General features: G+C 54.6%; 1 protein-coding gene across 8 annotated transcripts in view; it reads right to left on the bottom strand.

The window, feature by feature from the left end:
- The window catches only part of SHANK3 (SH3 and multiple ankyrin repeat domains 3), a 375,879-nt gene that overhangs the window by 17,668 nt on the left and 336,165 nt on the right, over positions 1 to 22,046 (bottom strand). For 3 of the 8 annotated variants that reach the window (XM_087764027.1, XM_087764029.1, XM_087764028.1), the window contains exons 21-24: positions 20,827 to 20,954; positions 19,708 to 19,813; positions 8,102 to 10,427; positions 3,298 to 3,350 (exon numbers count right to left, since the gene is read on the bottom strand). In XM_087764027.1, coding sequence (XP_087620153.1) covers positions 3,323 to 3,350; positions 8,102 to 10,427; positions 19,708 to 19,813; positions 20,827 to 20,954 — 2,588 coding nt within the window. In that variant the 3' untranslated portion in view covers positions 3,298 to 3,322. The other 5 variants (XM_087764022.1, XM_087764023.1, XM_087764025.1 and 2 more) reach the window with 3 other exon arrangements.

Genomic DNA, 22,046 nt, shown 5'->3' with positions numbered 1-22,046 from the left:
GAAATGGCCAGGAGCCGTGCAGAGAGCACGGCCGCCTCGGTCGGGGGCTGTACTGCTCCCGGCAGGTTTCCTTGGCCAAACAGGTGGAAAGCACTGCTGGGAAGCTGCTGCAGGTCACTAACAGCAGGGTCAAGTGAAGACTGCGCTGTTTCAGCTAGAGGACCTAGCTCAGTGCTGCGCAGCTCGCAGTGGAGGCACTTGGGCAGCCCCAGGGCAGGCTGGCCGGCCGAGGGATGTGTGGTTATCCCCTGGGAACGCCAGGCACCTCCAGGGCCAGTGTCCTGGCTGTGTCACGATGACCAACCCGCTACGCTCGAGGAGTGATGTAGAAGAGCAAGAGGACTTCTAAACGCACTTTGAACGCTCTCCCTCTCGTGCTTCTCCAGACAAGAGGGTCTCAGCCTCCAGCTATGGTTTTTCTTGGGCAATTTTGCAGATGGTGCTGTAACTGGACTGCAAATCTTCCAGCCATGAGCTCTCGCCTGCCTGTGCTCCGCTGTGGAACAGGGAGAATTGGGAGCAAACCCGGGTGTCAGTAAACATTTACAACAGTGAGGTTCTGGCAGGGTCAGAGCATTACGGCCGTAAGAGCTGCTTACGCCTTAACTAAACATTACACCTCTCATTGCAGCAACCCTGTTTTGTCCTCCTCTGATCTCTTCTTTGTAGGAAAGGGGAATTTAGGGCTAGTATCCACAGGAGACTTTGTCTCCTCGTGTGCTGCCCCTGGGACTCTCCAAGCCAATCTCTTCTTAAGCTCTCACTGGAGAGCGTGCGCAACCGTGGCAGATCGCCCGCAGAGCTGCTCCAAGGCAGCAGGCAGGCCTCTTCCCATGCGGTTGCTTTGCCTTCTGGTTGTTGACAAAAGAACTGAAATTTGAATGGGGCCCTTCATATTTCTCCACACAAGAGGAAAAGCCCTTTTTCTGTGACTTCTGCTTGTAGCCCGCGAAAGCCCTGAAAGGAACAGCCCTTACAGCTCCTCTCCTGTGCTTGGGTGACAAAGCAACTGCATTGTGAGACCTTCCCAGAGCCGGACTCGGCAATAACTGTAGGAGATTCAACAAGGCTCAGGGCCGGGTCCTGCACTGGGGGCACAACAACCCCAGGCACCGCTGCAGGCGTGGGGAGGAGCGGCTGGGAGCTGCCCGGCGGGAAAGGACCTGGGGGTGGTGGTTGACAGCCACTGAACATGAGCCAGCAGTGTGCCCAGGTGGCCAATGGCATCCTGGCTTGTATCAGGAACAGTGTGGCCAGCAGGAGCAGGGAGGTGATGGTGCCCCTGTGCTGGGCACTGGTGAGGCCGCCCCTCGAATGCTGTGCTCAGCGCTGGGCCCCTCACCCCAAGGCGGCCATGGAGGGGCTGGAGCGTGGCCAGAGCAGGGCAGCGAGGCTGGGGCAGGGGCTGGAGCCCAAGGCTGGGGAGGAGCGGCTGGGGGAGCTGGGGGGGCTCAGCCTGGAGAAGAGGAGGCTGAGGGGAGCCCTCATCGCTCTCTGCAACTGCCTGAAAGGAGGCTGGAGCCGGGGGGGTCGGTCTCTTCTCCCCAGGAACAAGCGATGGGACGAGAGGGAACGGCCTCAAGCTGCGCCAGGGCAGGTTTGCGTTGGGTATTAGGAAAAACTTCTTCACGGAAAGGGCTGTCAGGCCCTGGCCCAGGCTGCCCAGGGCAGGGGCTGAGTCCCCATCCCTGGAGGTATTTAGAAGCCGGGGAGATGTGGTGCTTAGGGACATGGTTTAGTGGTGGCCTTGGAAGTGTTGGGTTAATGGTTGGACTCGATGATCTTAAGGGTCTTTTCCAACCTTAACGATTCTGTGAGTCTATGATTCTATATGAGCGAACCCTTCAGGCTTTAACTCTTCCCTCTTTTGGGCCACGTCGGCATTGACACAGTCTGGTGGGACCCAGAGCTCTTCTCACCGAGGTACGGACAACCCCTCCCTGCTCTTCCCAAGTCTCGCTCTGGACAAGCATGAAGCAGAGTCACAGTTTGCTCTTCTACTCACTCGGAGGGATGAGTGGATGAGCTGTGATTAGTAGATGTTAGTGACCAGATGAGGTGAAGCCAGCTGTGCTTGCTGTGACATGGACACATGCTGAGACTTGCTACCCACAATGCCCCTGTCTCCTTGTAGGCAATGCACGTCAACGTCAAAAACAGACCCCCCTGGCCACCAGTGGCAGGAAGCATTGAGCTGGTGTCAGATCAGCGTCACCTCGGATAGAGGGGAGCGCTTTGCTGCGGTAGGTGCTCTCTCAATTACGACATTTTCACAGCACCCTCTAGAAACTCTTGCCATGTTTTCCAAATGCCCAACCTCCGTCAGCTTGTCTCTAAACGGCCTGTGCTTTCTCACTCCCTTGCTGTCTGCAGAGCCATGTCTATGTGGAAAAGCCGCAGAGGTGGCCCGGGCTCAGGAGGGCCCCATCCTCAGCCTGACATCCTGCGGTGAACGCTGGGAAAATGCCATGGCAACCAGGAGGGAAGAGCATCCTCCGGCATGCTCTGCGCTGCCAGCAGCTCGCGTGGCGAGCCCCCCCGCCGCCCGGGAGCCCCCCGCCGCAGTGCCGGTGGCCCTGCTGCAGTACACCTCCACGAGCAGAAGCCTCCTCCCACGGGAAGGGGAGTCCACGGAGCGAAGGATGCATTTTCACAGTTCCCTACAGAGATGCATTAAGCATCTTGAAGTTCAGCTGCTGCAGGAAAGCAGATGGAGACCTGCCAAGCCTCTGTCACGGGACTGCAGGTTTGCCTTCCTCTTCGGTGGCTGCACCCGACACGTGAGGAAAGGCGGGGTGCTCGGGGGAGCTCGGGGGCTGGCAGGACAGCATGCTGCTGCGAGCGCCAGCTGGGACTCGTGTCTCCAGAAGCTGCAGGCTTTGTGGCTGTTAGCAGCCCGCCGGCACAGCGAGGCCGGGGGCTGCCGCCGGCACCCTGCCCGGGACTCTGCTGCTCGGCTGGAAGGCCACCTCCTCCCCAGACCTGGGTGCAGTACTAATAACCGCCCGGGTGCCCCAAACTCCCTCTAGGGAAGGCGCTGAGAAGCGCAGATCTCAGCTGGCCTCGTCAATGCCAATCTCCAGCTTTTCATCAGCTCTCCACCGACAATTCCCTTGGCTGCGGAAAGGAAGCTCAGCTCCGCTTTGTGCAGGAGTTTAGACACCATGAAGAGACCAAAAGCCTACAAGGAAACAGGGGGTTGTATCTGCAGCGGCTGAAAGCTTGCACCAGAAATGTTACACCATTTAACTGAAACAGAATTAATTGATGAGTTTATATAGAAAGAGGTAGCTTTACCCTAGGAGCTAAATGCCTAAAGGGCTTATTTTTCTTCTCTCTCTCTTTCAGATCTGTAGAAATACAAAGCAGTTGTGGGTTTCCAGAACAGCACCTGAAAAACTCAGTTTTGCATCTAAAATTCTGCTTCACATGATACATTTGGCATGTTTGGCTGTTGCTTAAAGATAAACAGACAAGCAAACAAACAAAACCCTTTGCAAAGCACCCTCTAACCCAGGTTCTTGGCTGCATTAGCTGGAGCCCCAAACTGGAACCGTGTTGACACTTCAGATGCTTCTGGCTTGAGTCAACATGAGCTCACACTTAGCTTCACGGGCCGGCCGATCAGCATCCCACCGGCCCCGGCGGCAGAGGGGGGAGCTTGGGAGCTGAGTGTGACTACGCACAATGAGGAATGACACGAGCCTGATGAGGCTGGATGGCCACGGCCACTCACAGGACAAGGGGACACTGCACAAAAATGCCACCTCAACACAGGGCTTAATGTTGCACATTTAACGCGTGAGTCACCCTGAAGCGCATGAGTTCAGCCTCTGGTACTAATGCGGTTCTTCAGCTGGCATTTGCATCGCTAGCTATGACTCACTGGATCACTAATCAGAAACGTACACCTCTCATTAGTTAGCGTCAGCTTTATTGCGGTAATGGATGTCAGACAATGAATCCATTTCAGCGTTCAGCAGCAGCTCTGAGCTGCGGGGTCCTCGCACTGCTCCTGCTCAGTGGAACGACTGCTCGGCATCTGCTGCTGCGTGAGCTCTGTCCGGGGGCGGCTGGGAAGTTCAAGTCAGAGAGACGCCAAGACGCCTGGTCGCTCTCCTGCAGCTCAGCTTAGCAAAGGCTACTGCGTGTTGGGACACCGGATCTTCAAGGATCCATTCATGTTTAACAAGAAGATAGCTGCTGCTGGCCTCACGGCAGCCTTCAGAGGCATGCTACGGCAAAGTAACGGTCAGGGCCGCTCCGGGCAGAGCAAAGTTCCTGGGTCCCCAGCTCAAGGGTCATCGCTTACTCCCATGGGACAGTACGAATGCAAGCTGTCGCTCTGCTCTGCTGTCACTGTCACCGCCGAACTACGGCGCCTCGGTGAGGGCTGTGCAGAAGGCCGTATCTCAGCAAGCGGGCACACTGCTGCTGCGGGAGCAGAACCGTCCTCTGCAGCACGCAGTGCTCGGGCACAGCTCCCCTCGCCACGCTCAGCCCTGGCCCGTCACACAGGGCCCCAGGAGCGGGGAGGATGGAATAAAGATCGTCTCTATCGATTGCCTTAACTCTGACCTTATGTTCTCATTCTCAGTATTTCTTGGCCTCTTTCTCAGTCCCTCTTGTCAAACGTCCTCCTGTGGAAGACCGTCTTGGAAGGAGACAGAGCCAGAGTTAGAGTTACGGAGAAAGCAGTTTGTGTCTTCTGTTCCCAGGGTCCCCAGCCAGGACCCTCACAGACCTCTGCAAGAGAAACGCACCAGGGCCTGCTCTACAGCCACCACGTGCAAAGAGAAGTGACCTGCTCTTTGATGCAACTACTGTAAATCCAGAATTTAATGTGCTTAGAAAGAAACTCCAGCAATGAAACCTGCCACCGCAGGCAAGCTGCTCCGCCTGCTTCAGCAGCTCCTGCAGCCCCTGGAGGGGCACTGGCAGCTTGTGGGTGGCTCCTGCAAGGGCACCGCATCGTCCCCGAGTCCTGTGGAACTACAGGGCACCTCTGGCTCTAGGTGAGAGCTCCGGTTTGGCTCACGACCCTTTCTGGAGCAGAGCTAAACCTAAGAATGACAGAAAAAGCCGCAGCACAAGTCAGGCCACAGCCCTTTAGGCCTCCAAATGCCCTGTGGAGGGGCTCAAATGGGCTCCGGCTGCAGCATCACCTGGGCTTTCACGAAGCCTGGCCAAGGGGTACGGCACCCTTCAGCCCCTGCGGGGGCTCAAGGGCCAGCCCTGGGGGCAGCGGCAGCTCCTCCTTAGCAGCACTGCTGTGCGTAGGGGTGGCTGGAGTGGGAGGTTTAGGGAATACTGTCGTTCTCAGGACAGGCCCAGGGGCTGGAAAACGTGTCCTGAAATGGGTCATCTAAGCTTATCTAACTGCTCTTTACATTATTTTCTGAATTTACAGCAATTTCATAAAAGAGAGGAATTTTCACAATGAAGGAGAGTAGCTGACAGCATTAAATATTCTGTTTACAGCTGACTTCCTGGGAAATATTTCGAGTCTTTGCCATCAACCAGGAGCACAAAAATTTCAGAGATGAAAGGCCATGACTTCCAGAAAAAGGAATGAGAGCATTTAACTCTGCAGGACAGCTGAAGGTGCCAAACATTCGGTGGTGGGGTGGGTAAGGAGAGGAGGATGGACCGCACTTCCCCGGCGCAGGAGGCCAGCCTCCCTACGGAAGGTGACATGCAGCAGTACCATGTCACGGGCTGGGAGCTTAGGCAGGGTCTGCTGCTCCTGGGAGCGACGGGGGCGAGGGAAGGACACTGCCCGCGGGAAGCACAGGAATCAAAGGGGAGCAGCGGTGGAGGACAGGAGGGGTTAAAGAGAGGATGGACAAGGGGTATCCCCTAGAAATGGAGGGTACTTGCACATCTCTGCCAGGAGGCTGCATGAGGAACAGCAGATCAGCCGTACGTGGTGACCTGCATGGGCACGGGAGACCAGGGAAGGCAAGAGGCCAGGCAGCGGGGTGGCTGAAGGCAGGCGACCCAGCAGCCCCTCCACCAGCCCCGGGTGAGCGAGGGCCAGCTGGGCCCCAAACCAGGCTTCAGCAAAGGGCCAATGCCTGGCAAGGGTAAGCTGTTTGAGATACCATGCCTGGTTGCCATTAAAAGCTGGTACCGTCCAGGTTCTCTAGCGTCAGTGAAGATATGCACGGTCAGCACTTTTTAGGAATATGAGGCATGGCGTGCCTGATTTCAGAAGGGTCCCCAAATGCATTTAAACTAAGTGCGTTCAGCACAGGACCCTGCGGTTCCCGACTGAGCAGTGCAGGGAGAAGGGACCACGTGTGAGACACTGGCCTCCTGGGAATGGCCGTAATGTGCATTTGGCGCCGAATCCAGAGAGACAGAACAGCGTAGCGGGGCAAGATCCAGAGATTTTATTCCACACTGCGGTGGTAACTACAAGTTGGGCACCTAGGAGAGGTGGATCGCCAGTGCAGCCAGGCTGGCAGTGCCAACACAGGCACTGGCAGGGAGACGTGGGCCAGCTGAAGGATGGAGCTACCCCAACGCTCCCCTGGGGGCATGTCAGGAGAGGACATTTTGTCCCCCAGGCTACAGCTTGAAATGTCACCAGCTGTGCTAGCACCGTGTGGACTTGCAACCCATCACTGTGATGATCGGGTTAGAAAAACCTTTCCAAAAGAAGGGTTCCCTTTAGCTCAGAGCTCCCTGCTGAACTGGCGCCTCGCTGACCCCCAGCAACCACCCACCGGTGACGCCGATGGGACCGGCTTACTGGGGCTTTGCTACTGTGGGAGGTGTTGTGTGGCTGCATCCTGACAGGGCAGAGTGACACCAGAGATTTTGGGTCACTTCCTGCTGTAACTTCAAATTTCAAAGCCTTGTAAGGCTTCGCTCTCAAATCTCGGGCTCTAATGTAGAGTTTTTTGGTTTGGTTTAGTTTTACAGTTAGGTGGGGATGTTGGGGTGAAAGCAAAGGGGCCTCTGCTGCCATGGGGGCAGCAGGTCAGAACAGACGCCGGGTGCCGGCAGGTCGGTGGGTGGCCTGGCACGGCGGACACGCCGGGCAGGAGACCAGCACGGGGCAGCGTGAGGGACACAGAGAGGTCCACACTCTTCGGGGAGCGTGATGGTCACAGCTCCGGCACAGGAGAGAGAACCGGTGTCTCCTGAGTGCCGTGAGGGACGAGGGAACCCAAGTAGGACTTTGTAAGAGAAAGAGGCTCCTGTGTGTCCTGGGGTCCCTCTGCTGTGACCTTTCAGATCTCCTGGGCCAGCCGGGCTCTGCACAGGTCTGTGCGTGAAGGAGGAGAATCAGGGGTGAGGATCTACCACACTTAGGCGTTGCGTAGGTACCTCTGAGCCAGCAGCTTAATTCACTGGCCCGCTGGCACAGAGACCTGCGTGACACAGCACTGCACTCAGCAGGATACGGCCGCCGCCAGCGCCCACGGGAGGGATGCCCGGCTGCACCCCCTGCCCGGAGCCACGTGTAGCACCCCGCAGCTGCGCCCTGCCAAAACACCTCCCTGCAGGTCACCAGAGCTGGCTCGTTCCAGAAACGGTGCCGAGCTCTGCCTCAGCCCACAAAGGTCGGGGCGGTGCTGCTGTGTCCTTTCTAAGGGCCGTCACAGACCACCCCCGCGATGGCTCCCGCTCAGCAGGGACTGACCAGAGCTCTAATACGTAGTCTGACAACATTTGGAGATCCTTTGAAATGAAAAGCACTAGAGAAACACACATTGTTATTAATTGTTCAGGAGCAAACATTTAGAAGTGAAACCCACGACTAAATACAGCAGCTTCACAATAGCATCGAGACAGAGGAGGAACATGAAACAACAGGAAGGCAATTTAAAGGGAAAAAGCAACAGTGCGAGCTCGCTACGTGTGCGGTGCATAGAGAGGAGCCATGAACAAATCACACCAACTTCTGGAAAGCATATCTCAGCCTTGTCTCTCCCCGTGCAGCTGAGAAGTCCTGACATCTCTGAAATGCCCCTCAAAACACAGCCTGGATTACTCGGCACAGTTACACTCTGCTTATGCACCTCCCTGTCCCCCTGGGTGCCTAAGCCCTGCACCCGCCCCCTCCCCTGGCCAGCGACCAGCATCTTACCGTGCTGCGACCACAGGTGACTTCTTCCCGGGATCTAACGTGGACCCGGCTGGTTCCTCCCCCAGTGATCGTGTATCCTTATTCAGTTGCTGTAGTCGGGAACTTAGCTCGCTGATCACAGTTGGCTTGTCATCATCAGCCCCATGGATGGGCCTGCTCTCCATGGGGTCCCCCCATAGCTTGGATCTTCTCTGAAAGAGGTAGCGTGGCCGGCCAATGCTGGCTGATGCCAGAGTGGCCGCATGTTGCTGGGAGATGAGCTCGCTGTCCGAAGACTGCTTCAAAAGTGGGTCCCTGAAAGTAACTGGCCCCTTGCTGAGCTGGGACTTGAGTTTTGGCTTTGGAGGCACTGGTGGCTTCTCGAGTATAAAAGTTTGTCCATCCGCAAAGGAAGTGTATGTGTCAGTAGGCTCCCCGCTTTCTGAGGACAACGTAGACATGCTGGAGACCGTAGAGATGGTGCTTGTGGTCTCCAGGTGATGGTCACTTGAACTTCTGGTGTCCACCTCTTCCACTCCCGAGTCTGCAGCAGACTCTGGGGCTACGGGGGCATCAGAGGGCTTCCCTGAGGGTGTTCCGCCAGTGGTAGAAGGTGCTACTGCTGCCGCTGGTATGGATGGCGTGCTAGGCGTAGCCAGGTGGCTGACTGGTGTGCCAGGGGTGGTGACCAGTACCCCGTTTGCAAACTCATCTGGTGGAGGCACCAGCCCTATCTTGGCCAGCTCCTCCCTGGTCTCTTCGTCACTTGAAGACAACTGAGCTGGTGGGAGGGTAACCGTGTAGGGCTCCACTTCTTCCTCCGAACTCCCTTGTCCCAGCGTCTTGTCAGAGGCTGGACTGACTGGAGGCTTTCCCACGGGACTGGGCTGGGTCTCTGCTTTGGGGGACTCTGCTGGCTCTGTGCATGCTTCAGGGACAGCTGGTTTCTCCTCTTTTATCTCAAGTCCTATCTCGTCTTGGCCATTACTTGTGGCATGAACCATGATGAGGCCAGCGGTCTTCTGCTGTGATGTATCCACTATGCTAATAATCATGGACTTCTTGTCTTCTTGTTTCTTCTCCTCCTTCCCAGGTGTTTCTGCTCTTGCCTCGGTTTCTTTTCTCAGTGTGGACGGAGTCCCCCACTGGCTCTTGGTAGGGGCCAAAGTCCCAGAGTCTGTTCCGATTGCTGCTTTGCCTCCAGGTGAGTACACAGGGGACACCAAGCTCTCCAACTCCCCCCTCTCTGGTTCTTTGGTTTGGATGTCCACAAACAGGGGTGCTGCTCTGTCTGAGTCTGGGCTGTGGATCGGGGTGGGCGACCGGGATGGGACTTGAGTTGAGAGGGCCCGTTCCCTTGCGGCCAGCGCAAGCGCTAGTGGTGAGTTCGGATCCAAGGGCTTTCCTGTTAGAGGGTGAATGAACGTTGAGGATGAGCTGCTAATTAATGGCTTTAAAGCTGAGACAGGGGAAGGCAGTAGTACATCTCGGCTTCCTAACAACCGCTCATCAATAGACCTGGACTGCTGCAAGGATGGCATGTCGCTGCTGGGGGGGCTTCCCTCAATGGCCCCGACCGAGAGGAAGACAGTGGATTTCCGCCTCTCATCCAGACGACGGTCTCTGTCCTTCATGACTCCAGCGATGGCAGTGGCAAAGGGGATGCTTGTGGCTTCAACCTGAGCAATGCCGGTGTGGTGCTGATATTCCACTCCGCTCAGGCGATGGCTCCTGCGGGTGGGAGAGGGCTCCCTTGTAAAGCCTCCGGTGATGGACAGTGCTGCTCTCTCCTGCGCATCCTCCACTTGTAACTGCTTAACAAGAGGACTCTTCTTCCTCTGTGGCTTGGTGGGAGCAAACAAGCTGACGTTGAACTGACCCATGTTGGCATAAGGGTTGTCAATCACTCTCCCCTTCCTCTTCAGCTTCTCCGGAGGGGTTGCAGATGGGCCAGGCCGGGGGATCTCTGTTGGCTCCACGGGAAGATGAGAGGAATCCTGTAGGATTATCATGGATCGGGCCCTCTTCTGCCTTTCAGGGTAAGGAATGGAAGTCCTCGCCTGATCGTACATCTCAGCTGCGCTAATGACCTGGGGGAGTCCATGGAGTTTAGCCTCCAGGCTTGGCTTAAAGCTTGATCTTATGGTATCATAAGCTCTTCCTGGGGGTGGAGGTGGCGAGAAGGATGGAGGGGGGCCTGTGTCGAAGTAATATGGAGAAGGAGGTGGGGGTGGGGCTGTCTGAGGCGGTGGTGGAATCCCATGTCCTTCCCTAACAGTGTCTTGCATCGATGTGCTCCGGGGAAACTTTCCATCTAGCAAAGAAGCAGCAAGTTTCTCGTCTTCACCTGGAAAGCAAGAACAACAGTGAAGTCAGAGAGGACGCCACTAGAGAATCCAGAGCGCGACAGTTGCTGCAAATTGGATATATGACATCCCTTTCCTCCCCCCACCCCACTTGCTTTCTGAGGTGACTCTTCACTTCATCTTTCATTTGCTTGGTGCAAGCACTTGCAGTCTGGCCCTCTGCTTGGCACAGAAGCGCGGCCACAGACTCTCACAATGTCTTACATTGTTTTAAATCCATCAGACAGTTGTGCCCAACACCTCCGAACCAGGTTGGACACTCTCCAGACCAACACAACAGCGACAGAATTGAACACTTGCTCGATCAAACCTCCCGACACCCAACTGCCAATGTGCGAGACAGCTGAGTGCGACCAGGTTGTGCAACTCACAGCAAACACTGCCGTCTCCCATGTGCGGGTTCTCGCGCTCTCCCGCTCGCTCTCCTCCTGTCGCACTTCCCCCCTTTCCCCCGAGGGGTTACATATGCCGCAATGTGCTAGACTGAATTCAGAAGCAGGGTCTAGCAGAAACTTCGGTTATGTCTTTCAAGGATTGGAAGTGCCCAAGGAAGCCAGATTCTGCCATTCTTACTATTAACTTACTACCTGGGTGCATGGCAAGAGCTTTTTCAGGTGCTCCTAATACTCAGTGAAAGAGTATGAGAATCTCACCAAGTAAAGTAATAGGAGAAGAAATCCATTAATACAGCGCGTACGGTGTCAGTACTTGCACGGATGCTAGTTAACCAGCCTAGCTCGCCCCAGCCCCCTGCACGAGCCTGGCCCTCTTCACCAAGTCCTGCTTTGCCATGCTCATCCCTTGCTTGCCATGCCTCTTTCTTTTCGGTCACAGTTCAGCTGTTTTCAAGGTTTCAAATTGCTCTTGAGAGAATGCTCACGATGGCAGAAAGCCACGTCTTGGCACAGCAGCAGGGGGACCACCTGCTTTTTTGGCTCTAATGCTTTTTCTGTAATGTCCACCAGCATTCAAAGTGCTCTGGCAACTGTGCCTCGTATTACATTAGCAATTTCACCAAATGCCTGCAGATGCAGAGTCCGCTGGGGAAAAAGGGAGTATTTTGGCCAGTAAGCATTGAACTTTACATCTCATCACATTGATCAGGCTATCGCTGTGTTCAAAGTCATGCTATTTTTGCTGAACACACTTTGGGGATTTTTAATACCACGGTAGCACAATGACCTGGAAGCACGAAACAAGTTCAAAGAGAGACTGGACAAAGCCATGGAAGATGCACTTTTTGTGGGCTATTATGTGCACAGAAACCTCTGAACTGAAGACAGTAGCGGCCTGGGTGAGTATTCAGGAGAAATATCATATCCTTGCCCTGTTTTCACTCTTCCCCGGGCATCTGCTTAAGAGCAGTGCTTAAGACAGGATCCTGCACTAGATGGAGCCATGGTTTGACTCAGCATAGACATTGTGACGTTCTTAACAGCGTGAAGATCCACAAAAAAAGTCCTGCCTTTATGCTTATTTCTACTTCTCACCTGGGAACGGCCAAGAGTTGAAACAAGGAACTTTATGCAGCGCTGAGCTCTGTTGCCACGCCCAGACTGTTACCGAACACGGCCTAGCGCCATTAGAGCTTGTCTTAGGGGTGTGCTGACCACCCTGTAGGTAGGTACTACTGCGGCAAGTGCAGAGCTATTTCAGGAGATAAAACTGGAGAGCTGGCTCGTCTTTCCCAAATCGCCTGCCCTGCAAAGAGCTGCCGGGCCCGGGGGCTGCCAGGCCAGAGGAGACACTGACCACCAGCCGTCACGGGCTGCTGCAAATTCTCGGCTGTCGGCCATGAGCAGCTGTAGGTGCGGCAGCCCCCATTCCACCGGTGAGCTCACAGTCCCTGCTGGGAAGAGCTTTTAATAGGTTAAAAGCAAAGTATTTCGAGTGAAGGAAGGGTGAAGGGGACAGTTAGATAACCTAAACATATTCATGGTGTGGGTATTAGTTTTTGTTTTATTTTACATACCTGCTTCTACCATTACTCATTTTATTCTCTCTGTTCCCCACTTGTTATTTTTCTGTGCCATAAGCATCTCTCCTCCATTTTTTTTCTTAAATGAGGGGAGCACTATGGAAAATGGTATCTGAAGCACTACCAAGTTCAATGACCCGCGAGACATCTCAAAAGGACCTCGACAGGCTATAGAGGAATGGGCCGGCAGAACTCCATGAATTTCATCAAGGACAGCCGCAAAGTCCCACACCTGAGGAGGAAGAACCCCTCGCAACCGGACAGGCTGAGGCCTGGCTGGCGGGGAAAAACTCTGTGGGAAAGAACGTGGGGGGCTCGGTATGCAGGGAGGTGACCGTGGGCTGGCCCCGTGCCCCAGCAGCAAAGGCCAACAGCGTCCTGGGCTGCGTGAACAGGAGCAAAGGCAGCGGACAGAGCAAAGAGGTTATCCCTCGCACTCCCCCTGATGGGAGAACACCTACAGCACTGCATCCCGTCTGGGGACACTGGAGAGCCACCAAGACGGTCAGGGCTGGAGCTCCTGCTCTGTCTGGAGAGGCTGAGCGAGCTGAACGTGTGCAGCCTGCAGAAGGAATGGCTTTTGGGGGGACCTAAGAGCAGCCTTCTGGTACCTACGGGGGGGGTATCAAGAAGATAAAGCCAGGCTTTCTGCAGTGGTACATGGTGGGAGGACAAGAGGCAATGGGCAAAACTGAACTGAGAGGTTCTGGGTGGATGAAAGGCGAATTCTATGATGAGGACAGCCCATCAGCGGAACAGGCTGCCCAGAAAGGCTGTGCAGCCTCCACCCTTGCAGGTTTTTGAGACCAGACTGGATAAAACCCTGAGCAACGTGATCTGATCTCACAGCTGACCCTGCTTTGAGCTGGAGGTTGGACTGGAGACCTCCTCCTTCCAACTTGCATGATCCTTTATCCTATGACAGAAGAAGAGTGGCTTCATTCCAGTTCTGGTTCCCAAGCTGACTTTCTCTACAACCCCGCTCCTTGGAGTAGTGGGAATAATGTCTGTTCCCCATGAAAACGAATGTCTCCTATTGCTCCTCAGCAAGAAAATCCACACTGAGGAGCGATCACTGATGGGAGAGGTGGGAGGAAAGCAAATTCTTGGCAGGCGCTTTCTTCACTACCTGCAACTCGCCATTCTGACACAGCTCCTCTGCTCCCTGTATCTGCGTGCTTGCCACCCGAGTCCTGCATAAACAACAACATCCATTTACTCATCTGCCTCTCCTCCTCTCTGTGCAGCCTGCTCACTCCCCGTATTCTGCTGACGACACTGCCTCGATACTCCCCTTCTCCAGCTCCGCTCCAGTCTTGCAGATGAAAGGCACATCTAGCCCAGCGTGCTGCCTGGCAGCGGCCAAGAATAATTGCCTGAGGAAGCATATAGGAACACAGCAAGCATGCAGCGCTGCTTCGCCCCTCCCAAATACTCTGTCAGCTTCCAGCAATTTGCTGATCAAGAGCTGGCTGAGTCAGACTGCCTTTGTGTTTAACCCTTGGCGGACTTTCTTCTGCCAGGCACTTGGCCGTGCTCTTTGAACTCGTGCAAATTTCTCACGCTCTCGATATCCTGCAGCAGCGAGCTCTGCAGCTTACCAGCACCGCGTGCAGAATCGCCTCCTTTTATTTCTTCTGAAACCCCACCTATCAGCTTAATTTGATGCCCATCTGGTCTGTAAAGACCTTTTACAAGGCTTTCTTTGAATTGTGTTGCTGTGTTATTATGCTCTCTTATGGCAATCTTTCACTACCCATTCCTACTGTGATAGCAAATTTTGTAAAACACAGTCTTCATGATAGAAACTCACTCCTCACTGATGTTTAAATGCGATCACACGGGCAAAATGAAACCTCTCCCTTAACACGGAGAAGCATCTGTTTATAGTTAAGCATGAGACTAATCATTGCTGAGTTTTATTTACTGTCTATGCAGGATATAGCTCTGCTCAGGGAATCTCCGAAGTTGAACAAAGGAACCAGTAATCCCCTGGGAGCAGGCTTGAAACCTGATGTCTTGATTAAGTATTGAATTTATGACTTGCGTTCAATCCTTGCAGAGCAGGCTGGACCCTGCACAGACCCCTGCGGAGATAACGAGCACACAGCCAAACAGAAATCCCCTGGAGAAAGCAGCGCGGAGGACAAGGGTCCCCTAAAAGGTGAGGGACCAGCTGCAAAACCAGTGAAACCATCCTGGCAGTTTTTAACTTGAAATGGAGAGAGATTCTATTTGAGTTTATCTAAAATACCGGTAGCTGAAAGCATGGCTCTCTTTTATCCAACTCCACTCCTATTGACTGCAATGTTAACAGTTAATTACTTGTCATAAATATGTTCATTTTTGACTTTTATCTTTAACGCTTGCCTGTTGCGAAATGCTGCAGCAGGCAATGGGCAGACCTCGGCCCGGGGGACGGGCAGTCTGCAGAAGGAGCCCGACCAGCTCCTGCAGCACTTGGAGCCCTTCTACACAACTCAGCGGTACCCAAGAAAGAGCAGAGCATCTCCCCACCAACGTGCACGCCCACAGAACAGGCCATCAGCCGATGCGGAAAGTCTCCAGTGATGAGCCTCAGCCAGACTCTGACACACGGCACGACACTGAGGGAAGGCAGTTCCTCTAAATCTGTAGCACCTGAAGTAGATTGTCCTTTCGTTCTATCGGATCTCAACCTAGCAATTATGGACTTGCCATTTGCTATTACCTCGTGTTGCAGGGTCACGCGTGGCGCCTGAGCTCTGCTTCCCGGCACACTCCGCTGCCAGCGACCGACCGCTCCTACCTCCTCCAGACCTCATCCCTCTACCACACACCGATGGGCTGCCAGATGAACCGAAACCTTGGTTCTCCAGAGGGATGGCGGAGGTGGGGCTGACCGCTGAGAAAAGAGAGCGCTGGTCTGTCGCAAATGGCACGGCCCTTTGGGTGCTGCCCGTGACCTCCTCTGTGCCTGGTCCATCTTCCACGTGCCTAACTGGAAGACTGAACTTCAGTGACAAATAAACAAACCTCTCCCTTTGCTAACTGCTGTTGAGATTTTGTCTCTCAGTTCTCTTCAAACAGCATGTACTGTCTCTTTATCGTGTGTGGAGGGGCATATATGCTTCCTACAAAGAGCAACAAGACATCACCAGGATGAAACTACAGAGGTCGGTGCATGCAGGAATAAAGAGCGTGAGTCAAAACGGAGCCTCCAGCGACCAGCAAGGACCAGCAAAGAACCCTGTCCCCGAGCACCCAGAGTAACTGGTCTGAAATGAGAATCACGCTCCCAGGTGCATGCCCCGAGCGCAGCTTGGCACTGCCACGAGCCTCACGGCAACGCCTCTCTGCAATTCACAGCATGCTCAATGCATTATTAGTCTCCAAGGAAAACACAAAAACTCTCCACAATGCTTTTGGGCCTGTTGCCATAACAGCCTAAATCCCTGTGAGAATCTAACTCTGTGCATTAATTTGGGCTAACGAGGTGGCTCTCTCCAGAGCACACCCCACCATTCCCAGCCTTGCTTTCCCCGTGCAGGGATGGCAGAGCAGCTCCCAAAGCCACCCCTGAGCTACAGCAGAAAGGTGCCAAGTGCCGCAGCGTCACTCATGTCCAGAGGCGGAAAGCCGGTGAGCATCACCGTCCTCGGATGCGCGGGGCTGGCGTCAGCTCCAGGCAACAACAGGACTGACAGGAGGAGGAGGAAAGCCCGCTGCCCGTCAGAGTGGTGAAATAACAGCACTGTGCTGGCTGCTACAGCACAAAGCTTAAATCGCAGCTGGGGTGAACCTGAGAACATGTTTAGAAGAGGGGAAAGCGCTGGGAGTTCACCCAGGATCCGTAGAGGGAAGGACGGTCCTGGATCGGGAGTGGGGAGGGCTGCCAGCCCTGGCGGCAGAGCTGCCCCCGCCCTGCCGGACCTTTGGGCAGCCACGAGATGCGCGCTCACCCCCGAGCTGGCGGAGCAGGAGGAGCCCGGCGTCCTCAATGCCTTTTTGAAGACCAAGGCCCCCCCTTATTTCTTCAGCAGTGCCAGCGCTTAGTCAGTAAGGTCCATCTGCCGCCTCCAGCCAGCGCCCGCAGCCCATCGTGCTTCTGACACGGGGACACGCGCTCCTTCTGCCCATGCAAAACCTCTGTCTACATCACCCTGCATTTGCTCAGGGGAGAGACTTAGCGAGCACCATGATGGTTCTGCAGACTTTCAAGTGTTTTTAACTTCTGATGCTGGAGCAGATGGCGTGGTAGCTATCTTGGAAGTCTGACAGAGATTTTCTGTTCTATCAGCCTCCCCACTGCAATGCATTTATTTTCTTCACATTTTTGTTGAAATATTTCTTCCGTTCTGCTTTCTTTGTAGCCAGTCACGGGTTAACTACCTTTGTCTCAAGAAATTTTTAGATGCAAACATGAAATGCTTTGATCTTTTATCACAAGTCCCTGGGAATCCAAACCAGCTGTGTAACATGCAAATAACTCAGTGCATCTCTTCATCAAAAAACCAAACCAACCAAGCAACCCGTGCTTATTTTTCATCTAGTTCCTTGCTTTTAGTAGTGATTTTTATCATGAAGTCAACTGACTGTACCGCGTATGAGCCTGTCATTGTGGGTGTGAAATGACAGCTCAAGAAGGACTTCTAAAACAAGCCAATTGCAACCCAATTTCTACTGTTTGGCTCTTTTCTATTTTAGCTTATCTGGAATTCCAGAAAAATTAGCCGGTTTCTAAGAGGCACTGCTTTGGGTGTGTATTGTGGCAGGCAAACTGGAAACAAGAAGCTGCTGTCCCCTCCTTAACAGGAATTGTTCCCTTTCGGTGCAGACGCATGCTGCTCTTGGATCGAGCATAATTAAGAGCCACGTGAGATTTTTTCCTGCCTTCATTGTCGGGTTGGGCTTGGATGCTGTGCTGTGACAGCTGCAGCCATTCCTGCTCAGAAACAGGGCACCTCAAGGGCTGCTTTTAATCTTCCCTGAAGCAGATTAAATCTAGCGCTTCTAATCCCCTTGTTGCACAGTGTGGCTGTAATGGCTGTGAATCCCGTGCAAGGATCAGGGCCTCAACGCTCTAGGTGCCGAACAAAAAAGACGTACACGGGACACTACACTCTATGCTCATGAGCATACAAACCCTACACACAGCCCAACCAACCTCACAGCTGTATAAACCTGCAAACTTCAGATCCCTTTTCTCGCGGTTCTCTGCACACAGAGACCCTTGACAGCAGACCTGCACAACGAGCGTCGCACAACGAGCGTCGCACAACGAGGTGAGGCTTTAGAGGGACTTCCCGAGTCATTGACTCTGCTTTCACAAGCAAAAAGGAGCTCCTTATGGGCAAGTATTTCGTATTTAATGAATACTTTTCCAGTTTATGATCTATTACTGGGTTAAGATGCTGTTTTACACAATAGATCCCCTTTAATATGATTTCCAGCTGCTTGTGGCTTGATTGAACCTTGAACAACTTCTGCTTAGAAGCACTTTCACAAACATTCTCACACATAAACCAAACATCTAGCATACAGTTTGCAAATACAGATGCACTTTGGACACCACCGGCCACTGCATGCGTGCCTGCCAGGGAGCCGTGCCCCCTTCCAGTCGATGGGCACTTGTGCAGGAGTCACCTCTAAGACCGAGACATCAGATGAATCACGTTAAAAGTGCCTATTTCCCTCTGGTCACTACAGAGGGTTCCTGGGCACCTTACTTGGGTGGAAATTTCTGCATTGTTAACCTGTAAGGCTGGAAGAGGTGAATCCCATCCTGCATGTGCTACCGATCATTTTTACCTTCAGAAGAAAATTCACTGGTTACTTCTACTCTAGCAAGTCCGTGGGTCGGTGCTGCGGTGAGCCCAGGCACCGAAGCAGTCAGCTCTGCTCCCTTTCTACCACGTACATTAACAGAACTGCAACGTATGAGCAGCTAATTAATGCCTGCATTCGCTCCCAAGGCTGCAGCTCAGCATCTGCTCGGCCCAGGCTCTAGTTCATCTTCAGAGTTACGGGAGCTTTCCGCCTGCAGATTTCATGGCAGGACAGCGGCGTTATCAACATGATGTATAAGTACACGCCAGGGCAGTCCATTAAACACCCACTCTTTTTTTTTTAAGATTCTCTGTCCTAGTTTGTTTTTCAGATGAATCAAACACATTTGATTATCCCTAGCTATCTACTACTCTCAGACCACTCTCAAGTGGGACTACAGGTACCAGCCGCTCTCATACAAACACAAATGTGAGGCACGTATGCACAGCAGTTCTGCGGCTTTGTCTTTTAAAAAGTACATTTTGAATACTAACCCTTGCGTTTTTCAACTAATTTTTACATTCTTGCTGGGATTGTGCTGCTCTCAGCTGCAGCTTGAAGCAGAACCTACTTTCTCTTCACTTATTTTGCGTGTTAAACGTACAGTCCGTTTTGGCATCACCATGACTATCAAACGATGCCTTGGGGTTACTTAAAAGGAGCGCCTGCCACACAGCACACCGCCTTTCTCTCGGCCCCCTCGCCTCCTGCCCCTCAGCTTCTCTACGTAAGTGGTAACGCGCTCGCCCCAGCTCCAGCCTGCGCAGCCCTCGCCAACGCCGTGGCGTGGCCACACCACGCCGATGAAACCCACCGACACACAAAATCACGGGAAGCAAATGAGACCCCCATGCTGTCATTGTGCCACCAGCCCTTGTTCACTCTGCCTCGTCCTCCCATCTCCCTCCTCCAGCATATTTTTGGTTTTAGCTGCACTGCAAACCATTTGGGACAGGGTCTAAAGATCCCAACATAGCCCATAGACGCGTGCCTGTTCCAGGCCCTGTCCTGGTTTTCCTTAGAAAAAACCCCAGTTAGCTGCTCCACCGTCTCAGTTTGCTACAGCTCATGGTTTTACTCTCAACCCATGCGTTCAGCACACCACACCCCAGCCCAGCCGCTATGTTCTGACAGAAAACCACCCACCAACCCTCATTTGCCAGCACGGAGGGTGGGAGAAACTCCCCTGTCCCTGGCAGTGCCGTGAAGAGACTGAGAGCAGGGGGCCTCTGGAGGTCTCCAGTCCAACCTTCTGCTCAGAGCAGGACCAGTGCCAGCGTTAGAACAGGTTTCTCAGGACATGTGCAGCCTTCAAAGGAGAAATCACATTAAACATCCCCTCTTCGAAGACTTTTAGTTACAAGCCAGTAGAGAGGGCTGAGTCTTTCTTTCCTCCTGGTTCCCATGCAAGCATGAAAGCTCCACGGGGACAACCTTTCCTCTTTAGGAAGGGATTTCCCCCCATTTTGCCTTACCTACAGATTTTGTCCGTGGAATTCCTTTGCGCAGTGAAACATGGGGCTTCTCAGCTCCCGCAAGGACCCCCGAGTGTGCTGCCATACCCTGGCGTTCAAAGAGTGACTGGAAGAGAAAAAAGGAAATTTCCATTCTGGACGTCAGCGAGGCTCAGCTGGAAGGACACACCACTTCATCGCAGGCCACCTGATCCTTCTGACCGCGGCCGAGGCTGGGGCTCTACCCCCACCTCAGCCTGCAGGCCAGACCCCGGCCCTGCCGCCCTGGCCCTGGCCCTGCCACCGGGACTGCCGCAGCCCCGGGAGGGGAGGCTTCCCTGGGGACAGGGACGGACCCCTTCCTCACCTCTGCCTTCAGCAGTCCATCTTCCGTGCTGCCCCATCCAGCGTGTCTCCAAACCCTCTGAAGGGTTAACCCTCCCTCCCTCCCTCTCTCCAGTTTGCCCGCTCCTCCCTGCCTGCTCCCCCCTGCCTGCCCTCTCTCCCTTGCCTGCCTGTTCCCCCTGCCTGCTTGCTCTCTCCTCCCTGCCTGCTCCCCCCTGCCGGCTCTCTGGCACTTTGTGCCCAGGGTGGGGTGGCACAGCGATGCCGACTCCGGCAGCAGCAGCCTTCCTCCCGTGGGAAGGCTTCGCTCAGGCCAGTCTCTGCTCAGAAGCAGCCTGTCCCATTTTACCTCCCGCTCCAGAAGCTGCCTCCCACCGCCTGCAGCACTTTCACAATCCAGACAGCCTGGAGCTGGCAGCCCCCCTCCTACTCCATCCATGCTTCCCCTCAGAGACGGCATTTTTCTCTTCTTTGATTCCTCCTAATTTCCAGCTTCACATCCAGAAAATTGCAGCCAGACTAAGCTCTCCAGCTCAGCTTTCCACACTCCTTCAGATCAGCTCTTTCATCCTCCCTGTGGCAATCCCGTACCGGCAAGCGAGTGCCAAACAGCCCAGGTCAGCTCCTCCACCACCTGCCCGGCCTCCTGCTCTGTGTCTCCATCTCCCCCCAGACTCTCTCCTTCCACTCCCCTGGGGAAACCCGCTGCCCAACGCGAGCCTTGGGGCTGGCAGCCAGCGCCTGTCACAGCACCACGCGCCCTTCCCTCTCCCACCGCGAGCCCTCCTCTCTCACACTGATTTCTGCTGGCGTGATGCGCCGGCTTGTTGGTCGCTGCTTCACAGTGGCTGCCCTAGAATCTGCTTCGACAATGTCTGCTCTCAGCGCGGGCTCGGCTGCTGCCAAAATCTCATCCAGTTTCTCTGAAAATCCAAACATAAAAGCAAACAGGTTAGCAAGGGCCGCCGTACTGAGGCAGCTCCCCTACGACAGGCCCGTCCCCTGCAGTGCGGCTAAGCAGGGAGCGAACGTCCCCGCGGGGAGAGCAGCTCGTAGGCCCGTTGAGCACGGAGTTGAGGAAGCGGCCGCTCAGTCATCTCCTCCCCAGCCAGCGGCTAACGAAGATTTTGGAGGTGTTTCTGGAGCTGCCCACCCGCCACGATGCACAACCAGGCACTGGCTTGGCTCAGCTGGGGGACCTGCAGACGACAGCCCGGTGCAGCGGCACCGCGCCGTGCTGCTCTCCCACCCCGGCTGCACCAGGCCCATCCGTGCCGCCCGGGAACCCCTGACCAGCCTGCCTGACCTTCGGGGTCTGACCTGCCAGCTCCCGAGGCGGGGGGCCTGCTCCCAGCTGCGCTGTGCTTTGAGGAAGCTTCAATCCTTACATTAAAAGCAAATTTTTGCCCAGGTATATTTTTGATAGTCAGAATGAGACCAAGACCCACCCCCTGCTGAGTCCCCATCCTGAAGGTATTTAAAAAATGGGTAGATGTGGCACTTAGGACCATGGTTTAGTGGTGGACTTGGCAGTGTTGGGTTAATGGTTGGACTCGATGATCTTAAAGGTCTTTTTTCCAACCTAAACGATTCTGTGATTCTCACTGGGCGAAGCGGGGTGTGGGCAGTGGCTGCGCTGCGGCAGGTAAGGGGAACCTAGGTGCCGCCGGGACCACAAGTGACGTAGAAGTCCACGGGACTCCACGGGACTCAGTCTGTCTCCAGCACAACCAGTGTCACTCCAGTGTCTGTTTGGGACAAACTGGGACGTTTCCTCCCCGAGTGGACTCATGTGCCCCAACAGCCCTGACGGGAGTCACCGGGCCCCCACGTACCCCTGTGTCCGTGGGCCCAGGAGCCCTGGTAAGCGTAGGCCGGTGGCGTCAGTGCCCGCCCGGGCTGTGGTGCAGCAGCACCATCTGCAGAGCTGGCACAGCCATGCCTGTGCCACCATGGTGACCCCCACACCAACTCCCGGGCTTGACCTCAGCCCTGCCTCGCCACCGCGGGCCTGC

Source organism: Nipponia nippon, unplaced genomic scaffold (genome assembly GCF_047370975.1).
Source record: "Nipponia nippon isolate SJK-2023a ecotype South Korea unplaced genomic scaffold, ASM4737097v1 scaffold_3, whole genome shotgun sequence".
Classification (NCBI taxonomy): Eukaryota; Metazoa; Chordata; class Aves; order Pelecaniformes; family Threskiornithidae; genus Nipponia; species Nipponia nippon.
The sequence above is the reverse complement of the archived record's forward strand: the minus strand, read 5'-3'. Positions and strand labels throughout refer to the sequence as shown.